Consider the following 26,753-nt stretch of genomic DNA (forward strand, 5'->3'; position numbering starts at 1 on the left):
CTCTAAGTGTTAGTTTGACACTGCAAATTTTACTGTGTACCCCTGATTAATGTATGACCTGGTAGTAAATATGTTCGAAGGTCACCTAGGCAACTGGAGGCTGGAAAGTCTGCAAATGACAAGCCATCAGCTTCAAAACAATGTGCAGTGAACAAATCAGTTTTATGTATTAGCTTCACTTTTCAGACCTGGAAACTATGTCCAACCTTTATATACAGTCTGTTTCTAGCATGCACATTAACATGTGTTATTTCAAAGCACCCCAAACCCAAGTACAGCTTCACTGGTGATGCTTTTATAACACTATGGAACCAAAGTTGATTTGAAATGTATATGTGCAGGGAGGTCTACTTAAGAAATATAAGACATCCCAAAATGCATTTTCTCGTTAACATCCTATAACTCTTCGTCATGCATGAGAGGCCAGGTGTGATCAGGTAATGGTTCAGCCTACTTGTAAAAAAACCAAAAAGAATTCTGCATTTCTATGGTGTATGTGGTGCATGTGTGTGATATGTTTTTTATTCCTACCCTCAACATCAGCTGTTGCATTAGTATGAAAAAAGAACACATGTTTAAAATTTAGGAATACATGAAAATTTAGTGTGCGCTCTTTTATCTTTGTGAAGAAATAAAATCGTATTACTCTGGATTTAGTTACGGTCACAAATAAGTATCAAACCAAGTCTTTCAAATACATTTTTCCTGAGAAAGTAAATAGAAATTTGAGAAATTAATAAAAATGTGCTCTGTGGTTATAACAGTTGAAAGAGGTGGCTCATTGATGGGCATACCTCTTCTATTGTTCTTTTGGCTGATGCCTTATCCACAAGATGTCAACACATGGATCTGTATATTTGATTTGGCATACGGTATTCTTACACCAGAAGCTCTTCCTGATAGAACCCTCCCAAGGGATCCTTCACATATTAGGCGAATGTGATGCAAGAATGTGGCAAGAATGTGGTTGATGGTTCCCATATGCAGGACTAATGCATTAATAACAAGAAAGACAAATACTTAAAAACCAAAAAGCAACTGTGGACCTGAAACTGCACAACTCAGATCTTTGCATCTCCTTAATGAAACATTTCATTGGGAATAATTAACCCCTATTCCTCCAGCCTATCGTCCTCCATCGCTCAGTATTTCTCTCATTTTTTCACGCCTTCTTCGCACTCTTGACGGACCAGCAGCTGAGAGAGGAAATTACAATGTTCTTTCCCTGTCTCGCTTTCACGCTTGGCTCTCTACGCTTGCTTCCTGGCACAATCGGTCAAGCACTTGGTTCTTTCTGTTGACATGAGTCACAATAACCACACACATACACCACATGGACTGAATGTATCATTGACTCGTGCTCGGACTGACTAACCCGGGGGATTGTCTTGTGTTCTCTCCAGGTGGTGGGTTATCGTGTGAAAGCGCAAGACATCAGCTCATTTGCGGTGTCAAATGAGCTGATGTCATTTTTACACCACCCTTACTACTGTGAGAAAATACAGAAGTATACCCTTTGACAAATTAACAAGTCCAGGATGAGTCTAAGTGTTAAAACAAAGTCACACTCTTTATTAAGACTGATTGCTCTTTCTGAAAATAGGTTAAATCTGCTGACCTTCTGCGGGCTAATATAGAAAAACTCTAGACAAATAAAACCATCTTCACACCATCTAAACTACAGAAACACAACCTCTCAGTCATTCACCTCAGCTGTATAGGTACTGTGTCATGACATATGTCAGTCAATCTTTGCACTTTCCTTTTTCTGTGTTTTCTCTGATGTATCACTCTTTAGCGCTGAATGCATGCCCAATCACTGAACTTCATTTTGGATGATCCCGCAAAATGTAGAAAGAATCTGTTTCACCGTGGCTTGTTAAAATAATACATCCACAGTTTGGTGATAAAGATTTGACAAACAAAACGCGATATTAATCTTGATGTTAGGAGGTAAACCAACCTTTCAGGAATGTGACTGACTTTTCTGGGATTGAATCCATTCTGCTCTGGATTACAAAAATCAATATGTAGTCTCACTCCTTGGGACTGTGTTGGTGTTTGCATTCCTGTCAGAGTGAGGAGGCTGCAGTCTGGCACCTGCCTCCTTCGTCCTGCAACATAACTTCAAGGACATCACATCACAAGGGAGCCCGGAGGGAGGCATCATGATGTATCACTACAGTGAGTATCACATCTATCCCATCTGAGGTGAAGTAAACGCTTTATGTTTCACTGCGAAACCTAAAGAGTAATAACACTGCCAGTTTCCTCATCAGTAGCTTACCAGTGTGTGAATATACTGGATTGTGTGAGTGTCGGCTTGGGGCTATTCTTTCTGAAAGTAATCCGCGACAGATGGACCTTGAAGGATATTTACTTGCTTAATACTGGTTTGACATTTTGGGAAATGGGGTATCCTTATTCATGTTATTGCTTAGTGTTAGATGAAGGTACAGATGCCTAGTACTTCTGAAGCTCACAAACTAGTATTATTTCCTTTGTTCACACAATAACTGAATGTGACAAAGTGCGCTATTTCTTACCTGAAACAATGAATTTCTTCATTTTTTCTTTGGTTTTGTAAGTGGTTTGGTTTTTTTCATGTCTTTAATCTAATCTAACTGGTCCATGATGTAGTTTAAAAGCTGATAGTCAAACATAAAAGGGTTATCAATCGTTTCATCTAAAGTCAGCAAGGGCTGTTACATCATCACCTTAATAATTTAGTATTTTGCTGGTAAAAACAAAGCTTCTATCTATTTTCAGTACACACATGCTTATATTTGGCTGTCTATCTTTGTGAGGATATTTGGTGACGTAATTTAATACTAGCCCATTATCCCAACAATACAACTACAAGAGTTAGCATAAACCTAATTCTAACCTGGACCCGAGAAAAACCTGTAACCCTGAAACAGGCCTTTGAATAGAGTGTGAAAAAGTGAGGACCAACTCACTCAAAATGGTCTAGAACCTCAACCTGGTCCTCACTATAATAGCTAAACAAGTAAACACAAATGTGTTTGACCTTGACTAAAGTTCATGAGGTGAAAGACGTTTTTCTGACCTAAAAGAAAGTCTGATAACTCTAAAAAGGAACTGCATGTATATCTGTAATCATGCATTTTTCTCCTTTGCAGCAGAAAAAATATCTCAGGTAGTATTTTAATTCGAAGCAGCTTATTTTTGTGCCATCATCACACAGTCAAAAAAAAAATCTATTGTGAGAATTCTTTAGTTAGCGTTAGGTTGGTGTTCAAGCCTTACTCGAGTGAAGTTTTGCTGTCTAAAGCATTTCTGGAAAATTCTCTCAGTCTTTGTCAACTGAATTAATAAATAAAGCAGGTGGACCAATCTGAAGAACAATTTATTGACATTAATCTGAACAAGTGTGCTATACATAACATTTGGTTTGGAAAGAAGCGCATGCACTCGTGCAAAGAGCGTAGGTCCTTGACTTTTCTTTTAAGAAGAGCAATGATCCATTTGAGAATGAGCTTTTTCCCTTTGAGTGCATCTGGACAGACTCGTTGTGTCTCCTCCTTCTCCATCCTTCTCAGCCCTACCCTCCCTTGATCGCTTACAGCTCTCCGCCCTCAAAGTATTGACAACGCGAGGCGCACGGCGCACAGCGTGGACTTGGAGATGTCTTGGCAGTTACGCACGACGCCACGATAAACACGAAAGCCTCCTTCAGACGGACAGGGCACTTTGAAGCCGATCTGGAATTACTTGCAACTTTTGATTCCCAAACCACTTTTTTCCACCCTTGTGTCTTTTCAGTACGTTTTACTCCTCGTTTCTTCCCTCTTCACAATATATCAGCAACGGATCTAAACGACTTATCTTTTTTATTATTTCCATTAGAAGAACAGAAACGATGTAAACCGCTTGGGGGGGAAACGAACTCAGTTGAGCAGTATCTTTTTACAGAGTACAGACAGAGAGGATGATTCCGCCGGCCAGCACAATTCAGGACGAAAGTGGGGGCAAAGAGGACGAACGGGACCAGAATGAGACACCCAAATCCCCGACGGCGAACGCCAGCCAGCAAGAAAGCAAGGTAGGACTATCCCGTTGTTGTTGTTGTTGTTTTCTTCTTTACCACGAAAATGTTTTTCACTGCACGCCAGTGCAACTCTGAAAAGGAAATTAAGCAGGCTAAAAAAACTTCTTTTAATACGAGATTTAAATGGGCTCAATTGGGATGAGCTCCCAGAAAGAAGACCGCACATTTCCTCCTCCTTTAAATGACCGATAACACACTGATAAAACATCCTAAAACAACCTGATGTGATTAGATTTAAGGAAGCCATAACAAATAATACGAGCTGTAGCTTACAACTGGGAGACAAACCACGAAGATAACGAGGTTAAACAGAAGATAACGCTGAGATCAGTTTAAACTCACAGCAGCAGCTCACATGCTCTCTGTGGTTTTATATGAGAAGTGTACTGTGGTGTTTTTCTTTGGAGGAGATAATAGAGAATAACCTGCTTAGTCCAGCTCTTGTGGGTACTGGTTTACATCAAGCATGGAAAGGTTATTTAAATTAAAACTGAATTAAAAACGGGAAACAATATGGTCTTAAAAATATGTGCATTTTCATAAATAAATAAAAGGCACATGGCTTGGACTTTCTACTTGGAAATGAGGCTGTGTGATAGAGCTGGCAGCTGCCTCTGGCGTTTTACCATCTATGTGGGTCACATGTTGACCCCCAGACTACTACATTTAGCAGTACAATATTGGACTACTGATCATGGCAGTGGATAGCTGTGACAGCTCTTCCCACCACGACTCCCTTGCTGGGCAGATGAATCTCATGCTCCGTCTCCTTCTGACAGCGAGGTTGTGGTTTTTGTATGATCAAGTTGTTGTTCAGTTTTCTTAGTTTCAGCTGAAACATTTCAGCATGGGAACTCGTACTTTGGCACGTTTCGCTGGATATTTCAGCAGACTCCTGGCTGACTTTATGCAATTTCCAAGCTTCTGCCAAACAACCAGACTCACTTCCAGCATCATAGGTGATTTGTCATAGAGCAAAAAAGGCATTTAAAGAAAGTGTTTTAATTTTCTTACAGTCATGATAAGTAGAATAAATTCCTCAGAAGGCTGAACAAGTTTACAACCATTAAGTAAAGTTGTGTTTGTGTTTTTATCCCTCCTTTAAGAATACTGTGAGGCCTGAACATCAAAAGCGCAAGGTGAGCCTCCACTCTTGTGCAAACTGGCGCATACTGCTGATATCAGTCCGTCAGAAGAGTCATGATTGCATGTGAATAAAAGTTGTTCACTCCACAACTTTTATTCCTCTTAACGAAGTCAGTGCCAACCAGGTTAAGTCCATCTTCACCCATATTTTTAGAGGGCACTCTTTGTTTAAGCTGCATCGTATTTGAAGTCATTTGAGTTATAATCCCATGTGATAAATGGCTTTGGCGGATTGTGTTGCAGTGCTCCACCCAGCCCCCATTAACCCTCCCTGCTAACAGAGAGCTGAGAACTCATAGAGATTTGGCGCCATCGAAATACAGCATGAGCTCCTCCATGCATGCACACATGCCTTCACTGTGCTTTATTTTATATACATTAAAGCCACAGTAGAGCAAAAAAGAGGGCCTTTATCATCACACATCATCACACATTTACCGGTAGAAATAGGTTTTCCATCTACTTTTACTACTGTTTTTCTTTTCATGGATCAGCAGGAAAACAGCTGTAACAGGTTGCAGGAGGATGTATTTGTTCTGTAGGTTCATGCTTCTGTGTGTATGCGTTCATGCGTGGGTGATGATGACAGAGAAAGGGTCTAAAATTGATTGTTTCCAGATTGACTTGCAGGACTGATTGATCTTCACCATAACAAAGCCGCAATGATAAGCACTCTAAGCAATTTGTGCAGGCATGTTCACAAAAATGACAAGCGCAGAAACAATGCACCACGTATGACTGCGTCTGCGTGCTTTGCAACAAACACCAAAGAGGACGAATAAATGCTCAGAGGTGTTTACAAAAGGCGGATGTAAAGACGAGTCGGTGCTGTGAGAGAGAATCATTAGGAGTCTTTCCCGACCTATCAGAAAACATAATCTATTTTTCAATCGGGGATTTATAGCCACACCAGCCTGGAAGCTGAACCATAAAATCACATTAGAGTGGCTTAGCAATTCTTTATTATGTGTCTGAGCCCAGATTTGAGTGGGTTTCAGGGGTACACACACTGGTTAAATTAAATGATTTGTCAGCGTGGAGCATTATGAATAGCGTTACTGTAAAGGAGAAGCATAATGAGATTGATAGGGGCTGCTGCCAGAAATGACAGCACAGTGTGTGAGGAATGGTGTTAATGTGATACACTGGCCTAACCAGAAAATCACATTACCCTCCCAGGTAGGGAACCTGGAAGGTTTTCTACTGAAAGGTGATAAGTTGAGACCACGGTAATAGTCATGTTATCGGGCATCAGTGAATGAGATTTGCCTGACGGTTACTGCAGTAATGGACTTGGTCACTCAAAGATTTTCTGTCTCCTCATTTTCTCTCAAGCAGTCTGTCTTTTTCTCTTCTTTGCTCCACTTTTCTTGAACTCATCCTCTCCTGTTTCAGCTGCAAAGACTCAAACGCTCCCTGTCCTTCAAGACCAAGAGCGTCCGCAGCAAGAGCGCTGACAACTTCTTCCGGAACAGCAGCGAAAACAAGACGGAGCTCCTCTCAGACGTGAGCAGCAGCACGGGCCATCTTTGCAACATTGGGATGGCCCCGCCGCACAACACCAACCTCCCCATTCCTCCAGTTCCTCCGGCTATTCCCTGCGCTCCTCCTCCCACGTCGCGCTCACAACCACGCAACCCGATGCAGTTAGACTCAGCAGGACACTGCTTCATGGAGCACATCTTTAAGAAGCCCACGTTCTGCGACGTCTGCAACCACATGATTGTAGGTAGGGGTAAAAGCACTGCTCTCCTTCATCATAACATCAAACACAGCTGAGAAGGCAAATGCCTGATCATCCAATGAGCCCTGCAATCATATCGTGAGGAAAAACCTTTTAATAATGAGCTCTCCACTAGGTGTTCTTCCACCAGAGAAACATGCATTAAAGTGTGCGAAGGGTTGAACGCAACGTGACATGTGGATTTATGCTCCATTATCCAGTATGAATAGTTGGCAAAGCTCTAAAACACACACCATGAGTATCTAAACAACAAAAAAAAGACAATTGCACACCTGACACTGAGCATCTGACTTAATCTGTTGACACGTGACCAAAGTATCTCCATCCTTCTGATTCACACACTGAGCCCAGTCCCTCCATCTGTCTGCTGGGGTGTCAGATAGCCAGCAACGTCTGCGCCAGCACAGCTACCTGTTTTCCCCTTGCCAGATGTTCTGGTTCCTTTGGCTTAACCATCACTGCTAAGGCTCTGCATCTCAGGGAGTCTGCAGTTTGATAATTACAATTTGCTCAACTAGCCCCATGGCATCATGTTTGGTAGCAGATAAGAGAGATCAGACTTCGTACCGGGAAGGTAGACATGTAAACGAGCACCTACGTTTATAATTGTAGTTATGCCATCAGTTTAATATCTTGCAAGAGTTTCTGCTTCTATTTGCGCAATTAGAAGTTGCAGTTCAAGCGCAAAAAGTACTTCATGGTTATGAGGCAGGTGGATAAATGGTGACACTGCTGCTGTGTCAAACAGTGGTCCATTCAGGGTTTTCTTACAAACCAGGCGATATTTATCATATCACTGCAGTGAAAAAGAAACACGTGCACGTCTTTGATTGGTTATAAAATAGTTGTGATCAGATCAGGTACACAACCGTCACTCCATATATACAGACCATTATTCCCAGACACCCAGGTTTTTAAATATAACAAAACACATTTATGCCATTTATAAATGTCTTCATGTAAATTATGTCTCACAAGTTTTGGATGAAGGCTTCTGGACTGTCACAGTGCATAACAATTATCTGTTTGGCTGAACAGTGTAAGCATACTGCTTTTACTGTGGTTGGGATAAGATGTTGTGGTGTGGCTGATTTATAAAATGAATACCTTGTAAACGGGCAGCCTCTTGCTAGAAAGTCCAGAGAGGATATCCACTTTGGTGTTATTTTGCAATAAAGTTAAAGTCAGTACTTGATAATGAGTTTTATGAAGTTCTTACCACAGTTAAATGAATTTATATTGGAAAGTAGTTGAGTTCTACAGATTAATTTTATGATTTTAACCCGGTTTTCGCTCACATTAAAGGAAATTTAGAGGCTTTTCTTGGAGTAACACAGAATGTATCATCACCCAAAGATAGAATCCGAACAAGAGGGAAACTTTTTCTAATGTGAGGCCACAGAAAAAAACTTTTCGCAGCTTTAGCTCACATACTGCTACACATTTATGAACGTTGTAACATACGCTGGTCTGTTTTATCTGGTGTGATCGGTGAGGCGCATCCAGTGGCTTTGAATGAGACTCAGCTGGTCTGTTGGTGGTGAGGATGTGATGCTGCGCTGCCCTCTGGTCCACACATGAAAAAAAGATGCTGCCCTCGTCTTCAGTTGTCCCACCTTAATGAGAACACTATCGCTCTCTGTCTGTCCCTCCCTGTGTGTGTCTGTGTGTTTGTGTGTAATGATATGCGATGGTGTTATCAAATTCTGACTCAACATCCCAGAGTCAAAGAGCAGCACACAGGAGACAGAAGGAGAGACACTAGAGGAGGAGAAAGGTGGACTCAAACTGATTGGATTGATTATTAAATCCTAATGGTCACCCACGAGGAATGTCTCCAGGTTTATGGAGTTAGATAATCATGCAACAAGTTTTTATAACATTTTTCAAAGTTCACATTTTTATGCACTGATATCCTGTCTTGCACCTCTAAAGGTACACAAATAGTGTTGCAAGCAGATATTTGACTTTCTAACAAAATAAATGAATAAGCTGTTATAAAAAATATCACATACACTCAAAATGTAAAAATATAGCAAGGATGTGCTGTTTTTCTTTTAGACACTAGGATCAATCTAATATGAATTGTTCCTATTTCAGAAAAAAATGCCATATAAATCTATGTGTTTAGTGTATTTATGATGCACCTTCACTATTAAATAATCAGTCTAATACATGTATGCTATTATTGCGTAAGGCAGACATAAAAGAAATAAACACCCACCTTCTTCCTACTGGAGTCTTTTATTACCTCAATGCGTCAATTTCGGTGTGTCATTTAGAATAAAAATAGGTTTAATTATAGTATAGTGCTCGCTGACTCATTCATTAGGTCTACTAGATGAAGGTAAGGTAGTAGAACAAAGAGATTAATTCCTATTTGAGCAATAAAGATATTAGTTTTTAATTCATTTTTCAAAATGACCTGTATGTAAGATAGACGCCCGTTTACTTTCACGTACTGAAATTTGGATTTGCATAACATTAGATGTACTCACAGAATAACCAAGTTTCATTCTTCATGCTGGGATTTTCTGCATCAGCAAGGATCAATAAAAACAAAAGAGCTGTATTCAGTTTTCAAACCACACTTTCCTGCCACTTTAAACTTCTTCTCATTCTGTTCCATGCTTGTGTTTTCTGTCATTTATTACATAGTCTCTATTAGAGATGGCACGATACCACTTTTTTTATGTCCGATACCGATACCGATATCATAAATTTGGATATCTGCCGATACCGATATGAATCCGATATAGTGTTTTTTAATCAACAAAACTGTTTTTTAAAATATCTTGCTGCATTTTGCAAGTCTGCAAGTTCATACTCAAGTTTAAAACAACAACTACACTAAAGCTATTCTGTTATACCTGTATACAAAAAAAATATTTCATAGTTCAGCAATACTGATCAATCTAATAAACTTAGACCTACACCATCCTCCCTATTCTGGTATTTTAAAGAGTACTTAGCGTAAATATTAAGCAACCTAACTAATAGGGTTCCAACTCCCAGCAACAACAAAAATAAATAAATAAAAAATAGGGAACCACCCCTCACGCTCCACCTCATGATGCTTAATCGACGTAATCAACCTTAATTTGATGCAGTGTGGAAAAAAAATGCACAGAAATCAATTCTTTTTCAAGAAATATTAAATAGATTCAACATCTTTCTTCAACAAAATTGCAGACTGCACAGATGGTACCTTCCCAAAGTAAAAAGTACTATAGCTTACTAGGGTATATATATTAGACTTAATAGTCACTATATACAGTAATTGACTTCTATTCATTTTACATCAAATTAAAACTTTGGGTGTCAGATAATTATTTATTAAAAGCTCGACATTTTAAATGAGAATAAGAAAGAAAAGTATGTCTTTGTGCCCCCTTTTCCCAGTTAATGCCCTATCGGCCCCCCTGGCTAAACTTTGCTAGATCCGCCCCTGCACAGTTACCAGCCGTCAGCTACGTAGAAAAAGATCCTGGTGTAGAAAGTAATATTAAATACATTCTAACAACAGCTGATCAAGCTTAAACATGCTGCTGTTGTTCAGCCGCTGGTTTCCTCTTTCTGGTGCAAAGTGGACCAAAAACAAACAAGAGAGACAGACTCGCGACAGAAAAGCCGATCAGCTGATCATTTAAGCAGTTTCACGATTGAAGTAGCAGCCGGAGAGCGAGAGGCAGTCGCTCGTTAAGCTTAACGTGGGAATGCTTTACAAACATTCAGAGATGGACTTACACACTTGCTTTACTTCTCTCGGGGATAACTTTGTCGGAGATGAAATGCCAGGTTGCTAGCGAAGCTCCAAATGCTATCCAGACCACCGACAGGTCCCGCATGCCACAGCCGCTCTATCACGTGATGCATACTGCTCCGACTGCTAACGTTCTGAGGTGAGTTATGGCGTGTTGCAAGTTTTGTGAGGTGCTTTCGTGATATTTAATGGATCGGATTACATTTTTTATTTTTCTCCGATATCCGATCCAGTCATTTAGGTCAGTATCGGACCGATACCGATACGTAATATCGGATCGGTCCATCTCTAGTCTCTATGGTATGTATGGCATTTGCACATAAAGCATCCATCTTCACAGTTCGCTCGTTTCCCTGGTAATTTTCGCCTTTTTCTGGCAAGAAAGAAAAAGCTTAAAAATGTATGACTATTCTTGCTCCTGATTTTCTGCGATAACAGAATATGCAGGATATGTGCAGAATATGTCATGAAATCTCTGTCAGCTTATACGAGTTAAACAGTTATTTACTTTCAAAATCCCCTAAAAGACCCAAAGGATCCATGCTCACTCCTGGGATTAACAAAACTCGATATTCTGGCAAAATTAACACGCACTAATCGGTGCAATTAAACTCCTTAAATGTACATGACAGGTTTAGTTGACCACGGAAAGAAATTAATCTTGTGCTAGGAGGTCAAGGTTTTCCCAGTAGAGATGCTTGGCTGTGGTGTTGAATGACACTTTATTACATCTCCCTCTAATACACATACAGTACTCGTGCACTTACTATGTGAGAGTTTTGTTCGTGCTGGTGTCTGTGGCGTTTTCCGGTATTTTGTTACATTTCAGTGACACACTGCACGTCACGCACACATCTCACACGCACCATATAGCTCTTTCTGTCACCCAGGATGCAAACGGTACGTGCTGTGACATCTCTGATTCTTAATTTATCTATTTTAGTGTTAAATCCAGCAGCTGACGTTGTCCGCCCTGCCTTGAAAGTGTCTCACGCACCAGCACGCCACTAACAAAAAACCATTACCAAATGTTAAACTGCATGGGAGCCATTGGGGAAAATGTCATTGGAGAAAGTCGGATCATGAAAAGTTTAAAGACAGTTAAATGTGAACAAAAACTGATGTATTGAAGTTTGAGCATTGGCTCAAAGCGGTAATTTCAGCATCTGTCAGTTGACGGGAAGGTCATTTATTTCCTGGACTGTAGACTGTATACAAAAGATGGACATAAAGTGTGACAATTTGTCTTGTCCATGAGAGGGTAAGAGGGTGGAGCTGCGTCATTACCAGCTATTAATTAAAGCTCTTCCATAATTAATTGTGATGCTATTTTTATGCTTTTATTAAGGGATGCTGGTGAAAACCCTAAAGCAGCTATGCCTGTAACGTCACATCACTTCATGACTTAATACAATAAAATCAGATTAGCTGTGCATAAAATTCTTTGAATGAAAACTTGCTATAGATGCCAGTTGAGTAAAGGTTTTTCTGCATCTCTGTACTGGCTTAATTTTTCAGTCCCAGAGGTTTCCACGTGCTCCAGACTCTTATATCTCAGCAGTTACTGTGGCTGTTGAGATATAACAGCAACAATGTTATCTGACATTAATCAGATATGTGAATAAATAAATAAACAATGCTAACAGATACACTGAAAGGCTGCTTGATGACCGATGCTGTGGAAGAAACTAACTGCAAGTCTGCAAGTAATTGTAAAGAAAGCTTCTTGTGGTCAGAGTTTAAGAAGAAGACGAGGTGGAGGGGTTATTGTCTCAGTTAGGGTTATTTGCACGGGAAATCAGGAGGCGTGAAGTAAGGACGACGGCTTAATGGATCAATGTATGGCTGAGAGAAGGGCTGTCGGGAGGAGAGAGGAGGAAATGGAAGGAGAGAGGTTATGAGGTGAGATGAAGACGGTACAGAAAAGCTGGCAGGAGTCTTGTCCTTTACTGTACTGTAAATGAATAATAAGCTTTAATGGCAGAGTATCCACAAAAAAAAAAAGAGCAAATGCCAGAGAGATCAGCACTGTCACTCAGATTCCCCGCAGCTATAATGCCTTCAAGCCCTCAATGAAAAAGCACCTATACACACACGTACACACATCCAGACTAACATCATTATCCTTCCATTACCTCAGGAGGATGGCAGTGTCACCTTCCTATATGTGCCTGCTGAAACACAGCGGTTTGTTCCCTTATTAGTTAACATGGAGGCGTCTCATTATTCCCCCATGTTGGAATGAGTCAGCTCAAACAAGCCGATCAACAACAGCTTGACAAGCGCTTAATTTGCTCCCTGTCCCAGTGCACGGACGAGAGCTTGAATCCGGATGTCTCAGAGATATCTCTCAGGGAGATCGTTTGTTGACCTGAAGGGAAATGAAACTCGAGGTGCTCGTTAAGCAACACAATCAGTTGACCTGATTTAGAGCGACCTAGAAATCGGCGCAGGTTGCTTCTCATTGCCTCCGCGTCTGTCATTGTTGTTCTGTTGTTCTGTGGCGAGGGTTCAGGGCCGGGATCGCGTTTCTCTCAGTTTCTGTCTCAGCATCACTAACTCCACCTCAGCCAAGCGACACAACAGCTTTAAATGGGAAATACAGATACTGTTTTCCACCCATTACTGAGTTTCAAGTTCCTGTCACTGCTGTCCAGATCCAAATAGCTGTGACGCCAGTTTACATTACAGCACATGAAGAGCAGGCAGAGATTTTTCCCCCTTGTTGGCTAAGTAAACTACACACAAAGAGCTTAGTTTCTTAAGCACACAGTATCTCATGTTAACAGTCCTTTTGTGGGGGGTCAAGTTTCCTCTGATTACCTCTGCTCGATGACCCCCCTCGACCCACTCGTGAAACTGAACGTGCATTTCTGAGGATGATCTGGATTGAAATCACGACATTGTTTCCTTGCCACTGTGGCGGGTCCACAGTAAACAGAAACGACACATACTGACAACACTTCTGTGAGGAAACTTGGAGCAGACAGATCATCTTATGTTGTGTCTGTTCCCTTTGATGCTCACAGAAGCAGATCGATGTTTCCTTTCTCATGTCCACATTTTCACACGCACATATGAAGAGCGTGGGCCTAAGCAGGGAACGTGCTTATTGATTAATCAATGAAGAGCCAGAGCTGCATAGCTGCCAGATTCCAACTAATAGCAGCTCTGGGACTTGGAAACATTGTACTCTTTTGTTAATATGAACGAGCTCTCATAGGATATACAGTGGCTGGTTGTAAGTGATGTTTGTTTTTTTAGCGTGGTACGTGCTGTATGTCTCATACCAGTTTATTGATTTTATCTTGCCATGTTAGATTTATTACTCCACAGACTCCCCACTTATTTCATAAGAAGATAAATTAGTCTTTTTTTCATATCTTGCCTCATGTCGCTTGATGCACAGCAGTCATAATAGCTGTCCATTAGCTTAAGCACTAAAGTTATTAGCTTACCAGCGTTGATTTGGACTGATTTATCACTTTTATTGGAAAATAGGTCAAGGCTTTGGCCAGCTTACTCGTCTCTCATTTGTATCTGACTGGAATAGAGGATAGGGGATGATAACTCTGAGTCTACAGGTAAATATGTCATATAGCTAACTTCTTTTGCCCTTGGGCAAGAATATGGTCTGTGATTGACAGTGATATCACGTTACATTTTTTAGGTTAGGAAGTTGACACGCTGAACTTCTTACCATTAGGCATAAAGCAAGGTCTTCTTCCTTCAAATGTGAAAGAAAAACATTGTTTTTTTATAATGAACCAACGAAATAAGCCGGAAGTTGGGCTACGTTTGCGAAAAGCTTCACTGAAGATTAGCTGCTGCAAACTTCTGAGGATGGCAAACAGAGAAAAAAGGGCAGGAAGGGTCGGGCAAAGAACTCAAGGTGTGTGGGGCATGTAGGGATTTATAGACATACGTGCTCCTCAACTCCTAAAAATACCAATATTCCCTATTTAATGCATATCTACTGCTGGTATCTTTCTTTGTGAGGTTCATTCTGTTATACCTTTAAGACTCCGCCCTGTCCTTCTTATTTTCGTTTCTCTATCCTTCGCTCCATTTCCCTTTATTTTTCTTTTATTAATCTACACACCTGCGTGCACAAATACACACACACTCTTGCTAAATGATTGCACCTGCATCGTTGCATAACTTTTGGATCTCAAATTAATCTTCAATTATCTCATCAGCTGTGAGTCAGGCATTAATAAGTGACAGCGAACCTGCACACAGGTAGCAGTTTGACGAGCGATATTAACACGGTGGAGACACGCCTGGCTCAGTCACAGTCGGACTGATTTTTGTAGAAGTGCACGCTGTGAGTTGCATTTTGTAAATTTTTGTCCCTGTTAAAATGTTCCACATGTCATTTCACAGGTTTTTCTCAGTGCATGCTGGGAAGGGCTCCAGAAACTAGGAATAAGAGTGTAAAAACAATGAATAAATAAATGAGACGCCGTTCTGGACAATATTTTCATCTCCTCTGCTTTTTTTCTCTGTAACTTGCTGTTTGGTTGTAAGAACACAATTTGATTCCAGCTCCCAACATTGCCTCTTTGTCTGTATGTATCAGGCACAACAGCCAAGCATGTGGTGTTCCTGGCGGGAAATACGGCGAAACACGGCCTCCGCTGCAAAGCCTGCAAGATGAGCCTCCACCACAAGTGTGAGAACGGTGTTGGGCAGCAGCGTTGCATGGGAAAACTGGTAAGATGCATGATAAGACTCTTTCGGGAGACTGCGTCTCAGGAATATAATTATTGATGTCAGTACTGTGATAGCAGATCAGAACTGGCTGTCTGACCGCTTCCCAGCAGAATGTGCTTATTCAGAAATCACACTCTATGTGTGAGTGTGCAAGTACATCTGTGACCACCATCCATCCTCGTCATCCTCCTCATCATTGTTATATCATCGCTGTCTCTGTGTTAGATAATGCAACTCATCGTTTACAAAAACACTGACCTCCTCCCCTCCTCTCTCAAGTTCTGCCACGCTTCTGGACAAACGTGGTCACCGAGAGGCAGCTTCTTAAACCCACTATTGATGAAGTCACATGGGCAGGCTTTATGATGTGTTTGACATTTCAGAGTAGCGGCCTTACTTTAACACTCGGGGAACTGTGGAATTACAGGGTGGAGTGGTTATTAAGGACCTTATCTGATATTTTATGTGCTCATCTAAAGTCTGTAAAATGCAAATGGACTGCATCTATGCAGCACTTTTCTAGTCTTATCAACAACTGAAGGGCTTCACACTACAAGCCACATTTGCATGCCTGTATAGCATGTTTTTTATGGTACGCAGCATTGACATGTGGTGAGTTTTTGGGGTCCAATGTGATACCGAACATCTTTCCTCATACAGACACGAGGATCTGGGGATCAGATTAAGTGAATGAATAAACCTCATGATCCACAACCGCCTTTCTTAGGGGCTTTCAGCAAAAAATCTACAGTGTGCTTTAAATCCAGAACCTGTATTGTTTAATTTAGGAAGTTTCCCTATTAACAAGCTGATGCTCAGGAACCACAACATTCAGTGAGAGAGGTTTCAAATGTATTCATGTGATGAAAAACTTGGAGAAAATAATTATTATTGTGTCGTTTCACCCCAAAATGTGGTTTCTCCCCAAGAAACACATCACAGCCTCATTATAGAGTGATAACAACCTAAATTAGTGTTCTGTAATATGATTCACAATCTTGAATGGCTCGCATCATCTGTGAATGAAATTAAAATGAAACCTGGTTGTGGAATGGGTCCACCGGGGTGGTCCGGGTGTTTTTAACTGGGGAGTTTTCGGCCTGACTTGTAAAAGCAACTGCCAAGAAGCATTTTCACTTCCATAGCAGTCCAAAAGCTGGAAGACTGGATCGAACTGGGACCTTTTAATCATTTGTGCTCATCCTGCACTGAAGAAAGAGACTTTAGAGCCACATGTTTGGATGTATACTTCGTGTCCACACCTCAACTTAGCAAATTTGTCTGAAATTACTAAAGGAAATGGAATAAGTTGAGTCGGATAAAGTGAATCAATGCGTGTAAATAATTTGGCAGTACAGGCAGTGTTTCTCCTTTTTCTTTGTGTCGTCTTTCCACCAGATGCCTTAGAGATGAGGCCTGTAGATATGATCGGCTCTCAGGAGTGGAAAATGAGGTCGAGAGGTCGAGCATAAAAAGGGAAGTTTCCCCAGTGGAGTACAGCTCTAAATTCAACTAACTCTAAACTTGGACTCTTCTGCTGCCATGCTTGTTTCTCTTGGCCTGAGAGCCACTCAGAAAGAAACTAAGTTAGCTCATCCTTTGAATCTTTGCTAACATGAAACCAGTGTGTTTCTGTACCCACTCATACATTTGTAGAGACTCTGTATCGAGTGCTGCTGATAATTACTGCTATTCAGCATGTAGTTCAGCTTTGCTGGTTACATAACATTACTTCAGTTAAATGTTTTACTACAGCTAAGCTGGACACAACCTTTTCAGGGCTGACAATAATCAGTTAACAGCAAGTTTTTCTTATTCTACAGGAATGTGTTTTCTTTTTTCCACATAAATACTACACTGCAGTTTGCAGTATAGTATGGTGGTCACTTAAAAAGAGAAGTTGACGCCTTTTTTCTGACGCACTCGGTTTATGTTAACATTCAGCCCCGACAGCTCCAGTACAAATAACGTTTCTGGGAGACTTGCCAGTTTGGATCAAACGTGATTATTAATCAATATGTGTCAGTTCATTGTGAGTCACTCTGTGAAACGCAGCTAAAACCCTCACAACAGTGCATGTTTTACATATTGGACTTAAAAACTCTGCTTCGACAACGTGATCCGAAAAGTAGTTTAACTAATTTAGCTCATTACTCATAATGAACGCGGTGATTCACTCGTCAGCTTTTGATGAGCAGTGTTTATTGCAAATATCAACAATAACAGGGGTTCTGCACAATGCTGCAACACCTCCAAGACTTCCACTGCTTCATCCAGATGTTTTAGTGTTTTGTGTTTCCTTTGTACTCGGCGCAAATGATGGTTCAAAGTCTCAGTGCTACAGTCTCTGAGGTCAGAAGGGACACGCAGCAGATCTCTGAGATGCGGGTGCTTTGCCAAATTTGGTTTAGCTTCTCAAAAAGGGCGAAGTCACTGAAGTGATTTGCCATGTGTTGTCAAGGAAGTAGCATGTAGACAGCCACCCAAATGCAAGACACGAAGGTAGATGATGTGAGATCAGTCCAAAAACAGGTAGGGGATAATGGAAAACTTGAGGAGCAGACAGGGAACCTAGACAAATGAAGCAGGACTTTGTCTTATCTGGGTACCATTAGGATTAATCCTGGTTTTTCTGTACTATGAAAGTGGTTAACATAAATAATGCTGAAGACCTACCAGGTGGTTATGATCAAGATATGAAATCACCGCTTACTGACCAACCAATTCTCTGGAAAATAACTTTACCATTCCTGGAAGATCCCACATACTTCTGTGCAAGAATAGCACGATGGTCGGAAGTCTTTGTCTGGTCCTGATGACTGTTAGTGTTAAATAGAGATTCTTAGACATTTATTCCTATTTATTCTTAGATTATTTTCCCCCGACACCTATTTGCACATAGACAAAACCTATGTTTGAATTCTATTTACATTTCATTTTTAATCTCAGATCGTTAAACACCACCAAATGTAAATGTAAAATGTAATTATAACACATCAGTTTCTCCTGTGTCATAGTGACAGAGCGGTGATGTTGGCAAGTCTGTTAATTCCACAGTCGGCATTTTTTCCAGCTGTCATTGCTGCCTCCAGATATACCAGACTTCATTAATTTAGTAGTTATTTCCCAGTCTTACTGACCAAAGAGCTTAGAGCACTCACACATTCATACAGTGCTTTTAGTGCTACTGCTTTTCCTCTTGCGCAAACTCACGCTGCTGATTTGTCTGCAGCAGCTACGTTGCTTTTAGCCTGTATTATTCGTTTAACCTCTTCATATTTTTCTCATAGTACAGTTTTATCTTCTTTTACGCAACCAGCCGCTCTGCTGGCAGTACACTTATCAGTAATTGCGATTAGTCAGATGTCTGAACACCAGAGAAAACCGATTAGGTTAACTTATGCGGCGCTCCAGACATCTCAGACCTCGGATGTCTGAACCAGGGAGTGACGTCACACCTGAGTTCGTTGAGTGCGTAGCAGAAAAAGTGAAGAAAAACAGGTTTTGGTTTGGTTCTTAAGCTAGGTAGAGCTATCACTGTTTTTTTTTTTTTTGCACTTAAAACACCGCCGCAGCACATTCACGGATAGAGGTGGGTCAGTGCTCTGTGTATGGTTTATTTAGTGAGGCACAAATACACAACGGTGGCAGTACAGATTAAAAGTTTTACAGTTTTACTACTGTTTATGTTCAATGCCGCCAGCTTGGATTGTTGACTCTGGGTTGCTGGGGCTGAGTTGAGGGAGCATTCCAGATTTAACTTCTGACTGGGAACTCAGAAACTCTGACTTCTGACTTATTCAGGAACACAGCATTAGTGAGCTGATAACCAGCTTGAACTCACGTCAAACTTCTTACTCTGAGGACAAAGAGAGAGAGACTGGATTATTTATACAAGGACCAAGACACAGGTGAAGGGGATTACATGGGTGAAAACAATCAGGACAGTTACAAAGTGGGAAGCAAAACGAACACGAGGCATGAAGGAAACAGTGCTTCGAAGTAAAGCGGGAACGATCCAAAAGACATATACTAAACATGGAGACAAGAAGACTCACACTAAACATAAAGACTGAGATGGGGAACACTTGAGAACAGATGGCTAAGCATAGGAAGATGAGCTGGATGATGTAATAAAGAGAGAAACTCAAAGTAGGAACTGAAGCTAAAATAGCTAAAGCTAAAATAAAGCAAGACAAGACATGGCTCAAATGCTAAAATAAAAGCTTATCTTACTACGGTATCAATGGAAACATGAACCAAAACACAGGATTGCAAAACTATGAAGCAAAAACAAAACTCAAAGACTCAGTAGTATCAAAGGTATACAGCAGCAGTCCAAAACGTCAAAAAATACTGTTATACGGGCCAAAGTCAGAACCCAGAAACAAAAATCTCTTGGACCCAACCAAGAGCTACAGTGCAAAAGTCATGAGCCACCATTCATTTCTGCATATTTTGCTTCTAAGGAGCCAGACTTTCTGGTATTAAACAGATAAGATTTTAAAATGTCCTTCAAGAAGCCAAAGACTACTTAATGAAATTAAAAGAAAGTTCATATGAATGTGCTCATATTGACATTCAAGGTTTTCAAGCCAAGGTTTTGCCTTTTATACTAAATTTTCAAGAACTGGGTTTCTTTCAGTAATCACTACATGTTTTCCCAGTTTTTGTAAAAAAGAAACTTTCAAAGAAGACTTTGACATAGTACTTTTTATGTGTTATGTGTTGACCTTTTACATGTGATGCAGATTACTTGAAAACGTGTTAGGATATAGCTATAATAATATTGTATTGATCCCTTCTAATTAATACATTTTCTGGATACTTCCAGAAACCAAACATTACATTTTCCCTGGACTATTTTCCCAATAAACAGGAAGTTGACAGATGAGTGTCTTTTTCCAGTTTTCTAAAGAAGTTTAGAAACTGCAAAGAAACTATAATTGTCATATACTGGATGGTTTGTAAAATAAACCTAAGCTGTCTGTGACTTCTGGCATCGAGCAGTGAGTGGTATCACTTTGTTTGTTGCCACGTGAACCAGATGGGCTCCAACGAGCACGCTCTTTTAACCTTTTCCTTAATGATTTTGGCCCTGGAAGTCTGATGCCTCGTTTCTTGAGATGTGCCCGAAGCGCTCAGGGGTTGCTTATTTTAGCCGCCTCATCACGAGAAGTGTCAAACGAAGAATTAATCAGGACTGATTAGCGACGCCGATTTCACCACCCGCGACTTGAGTACTCGAAGTGTAAACAAACGGGAAAAAAAGGCAACCCTATGAGCAAGAAACGCTCAGTGAGCCGCACATCCAGTTGGGAAATTAAGCTGCTTTAATCAAGCAACACTGACAACAGTACAATATCGATGAATTGCTGCAGTGTGTGAAAATAAACTGCAAATATATACATTAATCATTACTGGGTGTGCTGTAGATGACACCGACATCATTTCAATCTTCTGTATGCTTACCAAGGATTCAGACCTGATGGGGTGGTATTGATTAGATGGAACGCAGGCAGGTAATAGATATATAAATGATAAATGTTTGAAGGCCTGGGAGATCGGGGGAAAACTTGACAGGCAGATAAATTACGATAAAAACTTTAGAAGTTGTCCTTCTCGGTTTCATAGCAGTGAACTCCATGAACCAAAGTATTATATTTGATCCTGTTTTCTACTGCTACACATTCAGATTTTAACTCTGTGTAACAAATCCACTGCTCTGCTATCATGGTCGTGCACAGTTCTAAAATTATACATCATTAGCATGGAAGAAAAGTAAAGCTGAATAGGACTAATGTTGCTTCTCAGCCTCAGCTTAATGCAGTATTGAGTGTGGACCGAGTCTGACGTCACTTTGTAAACAGAAACAGCCCCTTCAGCATCTGTGCTCCACTCCGCCCTTCATCTGTCTCTCCAACTATCCTCTATATGTTCGTTTCGTCATTTGCTTTGCAGAGTAAGCCATAAAAGCACAGACCATTGACCACGTATTCATGCCTACACGCTTTTTGGTGCTGCTGTAGTTATTATGTCATTATGGTGTGATGAATATTGTCAACATTACAGAGCGTTATCTGTGTATGAAAACTCGTGATTAGTACTGGAATTGCTTTGTAGTGTTTGCCAGCTTTCCCCCTCTTTACCTTATGCACAGGTTACAAAACGCAACACATGATCGATCTTAGAAAATGATATTCCCTGTCCTCCTCTTATTCTCACGAAAAGACGAAAAAAGCCATTTAGCTGAGGCTTTAAAGGTTTTGTTTTTCATGTTAATATTAGGCTCTGCATTCATTCACAGTGTTTGACTTCCATCCTGTGCACCATCCAGTGTAGCAGAACTTTATCCCTATGAAGTGAGAGCCACATTCCGAGACTCCAAATGAACAGAGTTATGTGCTGTATTTAATGGTCGGAGCACTTTACTGCCTGCGGTGCTGTATATTGATTTGTCTCTAATGCCTGTCACCGCTCTGTGTCTTTCTCGCTTCAGCCAAAAGGCTTTCGGCGGTACTACAGCTCTCCATTACTGATCCAGGAACAGTATGGCTGCATCAAAGAAGTCATGCCTATTGGTGAGCAGCTTATCTTAGGATACTTTTGGTTCATTTCAACTTAATTCTCCCAAAACTGGGTTTCTAATTGAGCAGTTTCATAAAATGGATGCACAAGGTTTTACAGTCTGGTAATTTGCCACATGGTTTTGTGTCTGTAACATGCTTTTCTAAAGCCTGCGGCAATAAGGTGGACCCCGTGTATGAAGCCCTGAGGTTCGGCACATCATTGGCACAAAGGACAAAGAGAGCCAGCGGTTCTGAATCTCCCCACAGAAACTCTGTAAGAGCAACATACCCCTCTCTACTTTTATTTAAAGATTAATTCGATTTATTTATTTATTTTGCCAGTTTCTTTTTGTCCATATCATAAAGTATCCTCTTTATTGTGGCATATAAAGACTTTCTATCAGGAAATGGACTACACTTTATATTTTGTCTCACTGTAGCAGACACTGTGTAGCTGATGATCTAAATAGATATTGCTACTGCAGGGCTGTAAACACTACCAATAAAGGCAGTCTGGTCCAGACCTATGACAGGAACTCTCACGTTACAGCTCTGAAGATGAATTAAAATGATTGTTTAGCCAAAGTCCCTTCCGGCCTTCTTCCATCGGTACGTTTAATGCACAGGGAAATGTGTTCTTCACATTGTATCACTGCTAATGTAAGCTAAACTGCACGAGAAGTCTGGATACGCACCTCTGTATGATGACATTTGAAAGCTGTTGGGTTAGGGCCATTCTGTCCTGTCCTCTGCAGCTGTTAGTGAATGGGTGTATGTGTGTGTCAGTTGAGGCTTACAGAGACAATGTGATCTCAACGGGGGTTCTCATAATAGTTTCCAAATGTAGACTATGAAACAGCATGTTTACTGCTCGCCAGACTCCCAGATAGCTGGTTATTCTGTAAAAAAGAATGAATTTTAACTAATCCTGTGCTCAAACCTTCAACTATCTATCTAATTAGTAGTACATCATTCCCTCTCTATTTCTGCACTTATCTAATTGAATTTTGCCCGTTCAATTTTTGTCTTTGCAGACCAGTGATTTGGATAAGGTTCCAGAGGAAGTTGTGGCTCACAGCAGCAGGCAGGAGCTGTCGAGAAAACACAGCGATGATGGTGAGTATTCACTGCAGTACACAGTGTGCATCTGGATTAATGCCACGTAGTGACAGGAAAAAATGCACCGCTGTTGCTCTTCCCATAAATGAGAGAATTGAAGAAGGTTGCAACATCAAATTCTCCATCTATGAACCATCAACGAAATTTTCTCCTTATTCTCCATTAAAGTCAGTCTTTAAAATAAGATGTTCTGTGAACTTTTCTGTGTTCTTTACTGTGCTTAGCTCTTGATTCAGCAGTGGGCAGGGTTTTCCAGCTGTACAATAGCATCTGTAGTAAAGGGCAATGCAGTGACCCTTTATACTCCAGAGTATTAAGCCTAAGACGATAGAACTAAAGACTACAAAAAGAAGACATTGTTTTGGAAAATGCTGTTTGAAGCATGGTAATAATACTGCTGAACTAACCGAACAAAAGAAGAAATGACTTCACTTTTAGCTTGTGTCATGTGCTCGCCTTCCAACTGCTCTTGTTTTATGATTAGCTCAAGCTAACAAGGAAAAAAGCTAATTATGTTAACTGAAAACTGTATGTGGATTTCTATGATCACAGTGATGACATTTAGATTTGAAGTGCCACTTTCAGGCCAATGGTTCCCGCTGTAGACATGTTTATGTTCTTGATTTAGTCTTGATTTTCTTCCACATGTGACAACATTAGATCCATTTTTTGTCTTTTGATACAGTTATATCCTGCTACCTTAAAACTAAGTACAACTTTATTCAGACTGTTTAGTTGGGCAAAGTTCATTTTGTGTTGTTTTCTCAGTTTTTACGGTCGTTGAGAACGGGACAGAGCAGTACCACCACCCAGAAAGAAAACCCGACAGTTTGCAGGTGAGAAACCATTATTTTACATTTTATAATAGATTGGTTTTGTGTGCATGTGCATGAGTATAGTACAACACTGAGAAGTACTGTTCTTGGAATACCAGTTTATCTGGATTGATGTTGTCGTTTTATATGCAGGAAAGAGTTGCACGGTTTCTTTTTTCCTTCTTAAATCTATGTAAATGTCAGATGGACAGACAGACAGTCCTTATTTATAAGTAACACGTGTTCCTCAAAGCCAAAAAGCACAACAGCTGTCGGTTGTTTCAGCCCAGTTTGTTCTTCGGAAGCCACACGAGCTTCCAGTTTAGTTTAAAAACAGACATCTGAGGTACAGATTGATTTTTCACATGCAGATACAATTTGTTGTCCTTTCACAAATTACAAAAAAGCTTTTTAGAGAAGCACTAAACTGGTAATTATATAGGTAAGAGCGAGAGAAAGTAAAGTGACTGCATCCTATAACTGTCTTTTCAGCAGTTTCAGCAACTCTGACTGTGTAGTGAACTTTTCCACATTTTCCCTCTTAGCTTTCACAACGTTAGTTTTTTTTTTGGAGCTCAGTTCCTGAACTTTCTGGCTCACCTGAGAACTGATACCCTGCCAGCCCGTTCTTCATCTCCGCCTCCATCATCACTGCTAAATTTCCCAGGACTTCGGGGGAGCACTCTCTTTTCTCTTCCTGCCGTAACAAATCAAACCCGGTCTGACACGACCACTGGCCAGCGCTGATACAGACAACTCTTGACCTTGATGTTTGGATTCGGTCTGTTTATTCTCCACAGTGTAGATGCAGTGCAAAATTCATGCCAGAGAAAGAAAAAGGTTAAACCTCTGTGAATGTCTTATCGCCCCCTGTGGAGCATCCATGAATATTTCATTGGCATATTTCAACTCTTCTCCTCCTCTCTGCCTTTTCCTTCCACGCTGGAATTTGTGGGAGAGGTGTTCTTAGTATTGATGCTCTTTGTAGATATTTTCTATGTGCCGCCATCTATTCTGTTTACTTTTATTGCTTAACATGTTTATCTCCGTTGTCAACAATGGAAAAAGACCACAGATACTCAGACAAACACAAAAATGAGCAAATATCCGTACAAGGGAACACACACGCGCAGATGCACATATAAACACCTCGACTCTGCAATATAATCTAGCAGTCCAGTCGTCCATTTCAGAGCTTGAAATGCATTGTGCAGTGTTATCAGGCTGGACCGAGCACAGCTGGCAGCAGCTGTTTGTCTGTCAGCCGACAGCTCCATTAGCTCAGGCTGGCGGACAGACAGATGGAGGCACTGCAGGGTAATGAGCAGAGAAAGGAAAAAGGGTTGAAAACGGCTTCTTCCCTTGAGAAGGAGCAGTTTTCAAATTGAGATGAGGGACTCACGGTCTCAAATGGGAACACATGACAGGATGGCCATCTGTTCACACTTTTCAGGTTTAGTGTTAAATTCTCAGAGATCAATAGCCAGTAAAATGGTCTGATTCTTGCTGATTAATGACATCTTTTTGCTTCTATTCTCTTTTTTTCTTGGTACCTTCTCTGTTTTCTTTTAAACTGCTGTGGCCTCTGCTCATTCACTGCTGCTGGACACATAAAACGTATCATCATTTGGAATCAACTCGTAAAAAATACTGATAAATATCATTCAGGCCCCAGACCTGGAGCCTTTAAGTATCTTTCAGCTGTTTTTATCTTTATTTTTTGCAGCTTTGCTGTTTTGAATCAGCCTTAGCTCTAGACAGCAGGCAGCTGATTTAATGAAGATTTTCTGATGGCCCACTTTATTTGCCCACTCAGCAACAAATGGCATGCCTAGTTAGAGCTGGATCGTTCCAACAGGAGTTGTAGCCACCAGAGCTGAAGACAGCACTCGACTTACACTCGTGAGATGGCCAGCATAACACAAACATAACACATAACACAGAGATTCCTAAACAGGAGATGCTTATTCAGTTGCCAGAAGTTTTGTTAAAAGATGAACTATTCCAGTTAAACTACTAACTGAGTGTGCATGAACAGACCTGACAATTTGAGTAACTGAGGTTATAGTTTATAGAGATTCACCGATTCACAGATCCAGATTTAAAACCCTGTTTTTCGCCCCAATCAAGCTCCAACCTCCCACGATCCTGATATAGGGCTAAAAAAAACTGATGTATGAATATAAGATTAAACAGTAAGTATACAAGTAGTATCTATAATGAGCTTTTTTACATTTGTCCCTGCTTCTTATTTTGATAGCTCTCTTGCAAAGGAGATTATTATCTCACCCAAACCGACCTCACATCCACTGATCCCGGCGGCCACAACATCGGGACCTCACAAGGCCTGTGAGCTGCTCCTAGTTAGTTGTAATGGATCGCCACTGTCTGATGCAGTTTTCACCCAGAAGTCACAGAGGCACTTTTCCTCGTGGCCGCAGATAACTAAGCTCATCCATCACCCACATTTCCAGTCCACATGGCTGGTGCTGGGGGACCAAAACCCACTTTTTTTCATTACTGTAAAGTGCCACGATTATAGAAAAGTCTCCTGCTGTCCTAAAACAGCTATTATCCTTTTTTTTTTTTTTTTGCATTTTCCTTGCTGTTACCATGCAAAAAGAGGGCAAGTTATTGTTTGGATGGATTTCATGGGCACAGCAGGCACGATTCAGATTCAAGGTGATGAAATGGGAAAACACACCCACCAGGTTTTATGAGCAGGTGTGAATAGCGCCAGAATGGCGGCATATCTCCCTGCTAATTGTGCTAACACCTCTCTGAGAACTTCCTCTCCACCCACAACCAT

General features: G+C 40.8%; 1 protein-coding gene across 2 annotated transcripts in view; it reads left to right on the forward strand.

The window, feature by feature from the left end:
• Nucleotides 1–3,602: 3,602 nt before the first annotated feature.
• stac (SH3 and cysteine rich domain) overlaps nt 3,603–26,753 on the forward strand; it is a 30,570-nt gene continuing 7,419 nt past the window's right edge. The window contains exons 1-8 of one of the 2 annotated variants that reach the window (XM_085442625.1): nt 3,603–4,066; nt 5,179–5,211; nt 6,614–6,947; nt 15,308–15,441; nt 21,941–22,022; nt 22,178–22,284; nt 23,045–23,126; nt 23,898–23,965. In XM_085442625.1, coding sequence (XP_085298751.1) covers nt 3,953–4,066; nt 5,179–5,211; nt 6,614–6,947; nt 15,308–15,441; nt 21,941–22,022; nt 22,178–22,284; nt 23,045–23,126; nt 23,898–23,965 — 954 coding nt within the window. In that variant the 5' untranslated portion in view covers nt 3,603–3,952. The remainder of the gene's footprint in view (nt 4,067–5,178; nt 5,212–6,613; nt 6,948–15,307; nt 15,442–21,940; nt 22,023–22,177; nt 22,285–23,044; nt 23,127–23,897; nt 23,966–26,753) is intronic. The other variant, XM_085442626.1, reaches the window with a different exon arrangement.

The sequence above is a fragment of the Copadichromis virginalis genome, linkage group LG19 (assembly GCF_057382275.1).
Source record: "Copadichromis virginalis isolate Kocher_CV1m ecotype Utaka linkage group LG19, C_Virginalis_male_GT1.1, whole genome shotgun sequence".
NCBI lineage: Eukaryota > Metazoa > Chordata > Actinopteri > Cichliformes > Cichlidae > Copadichromis > Copadichromis virginalis.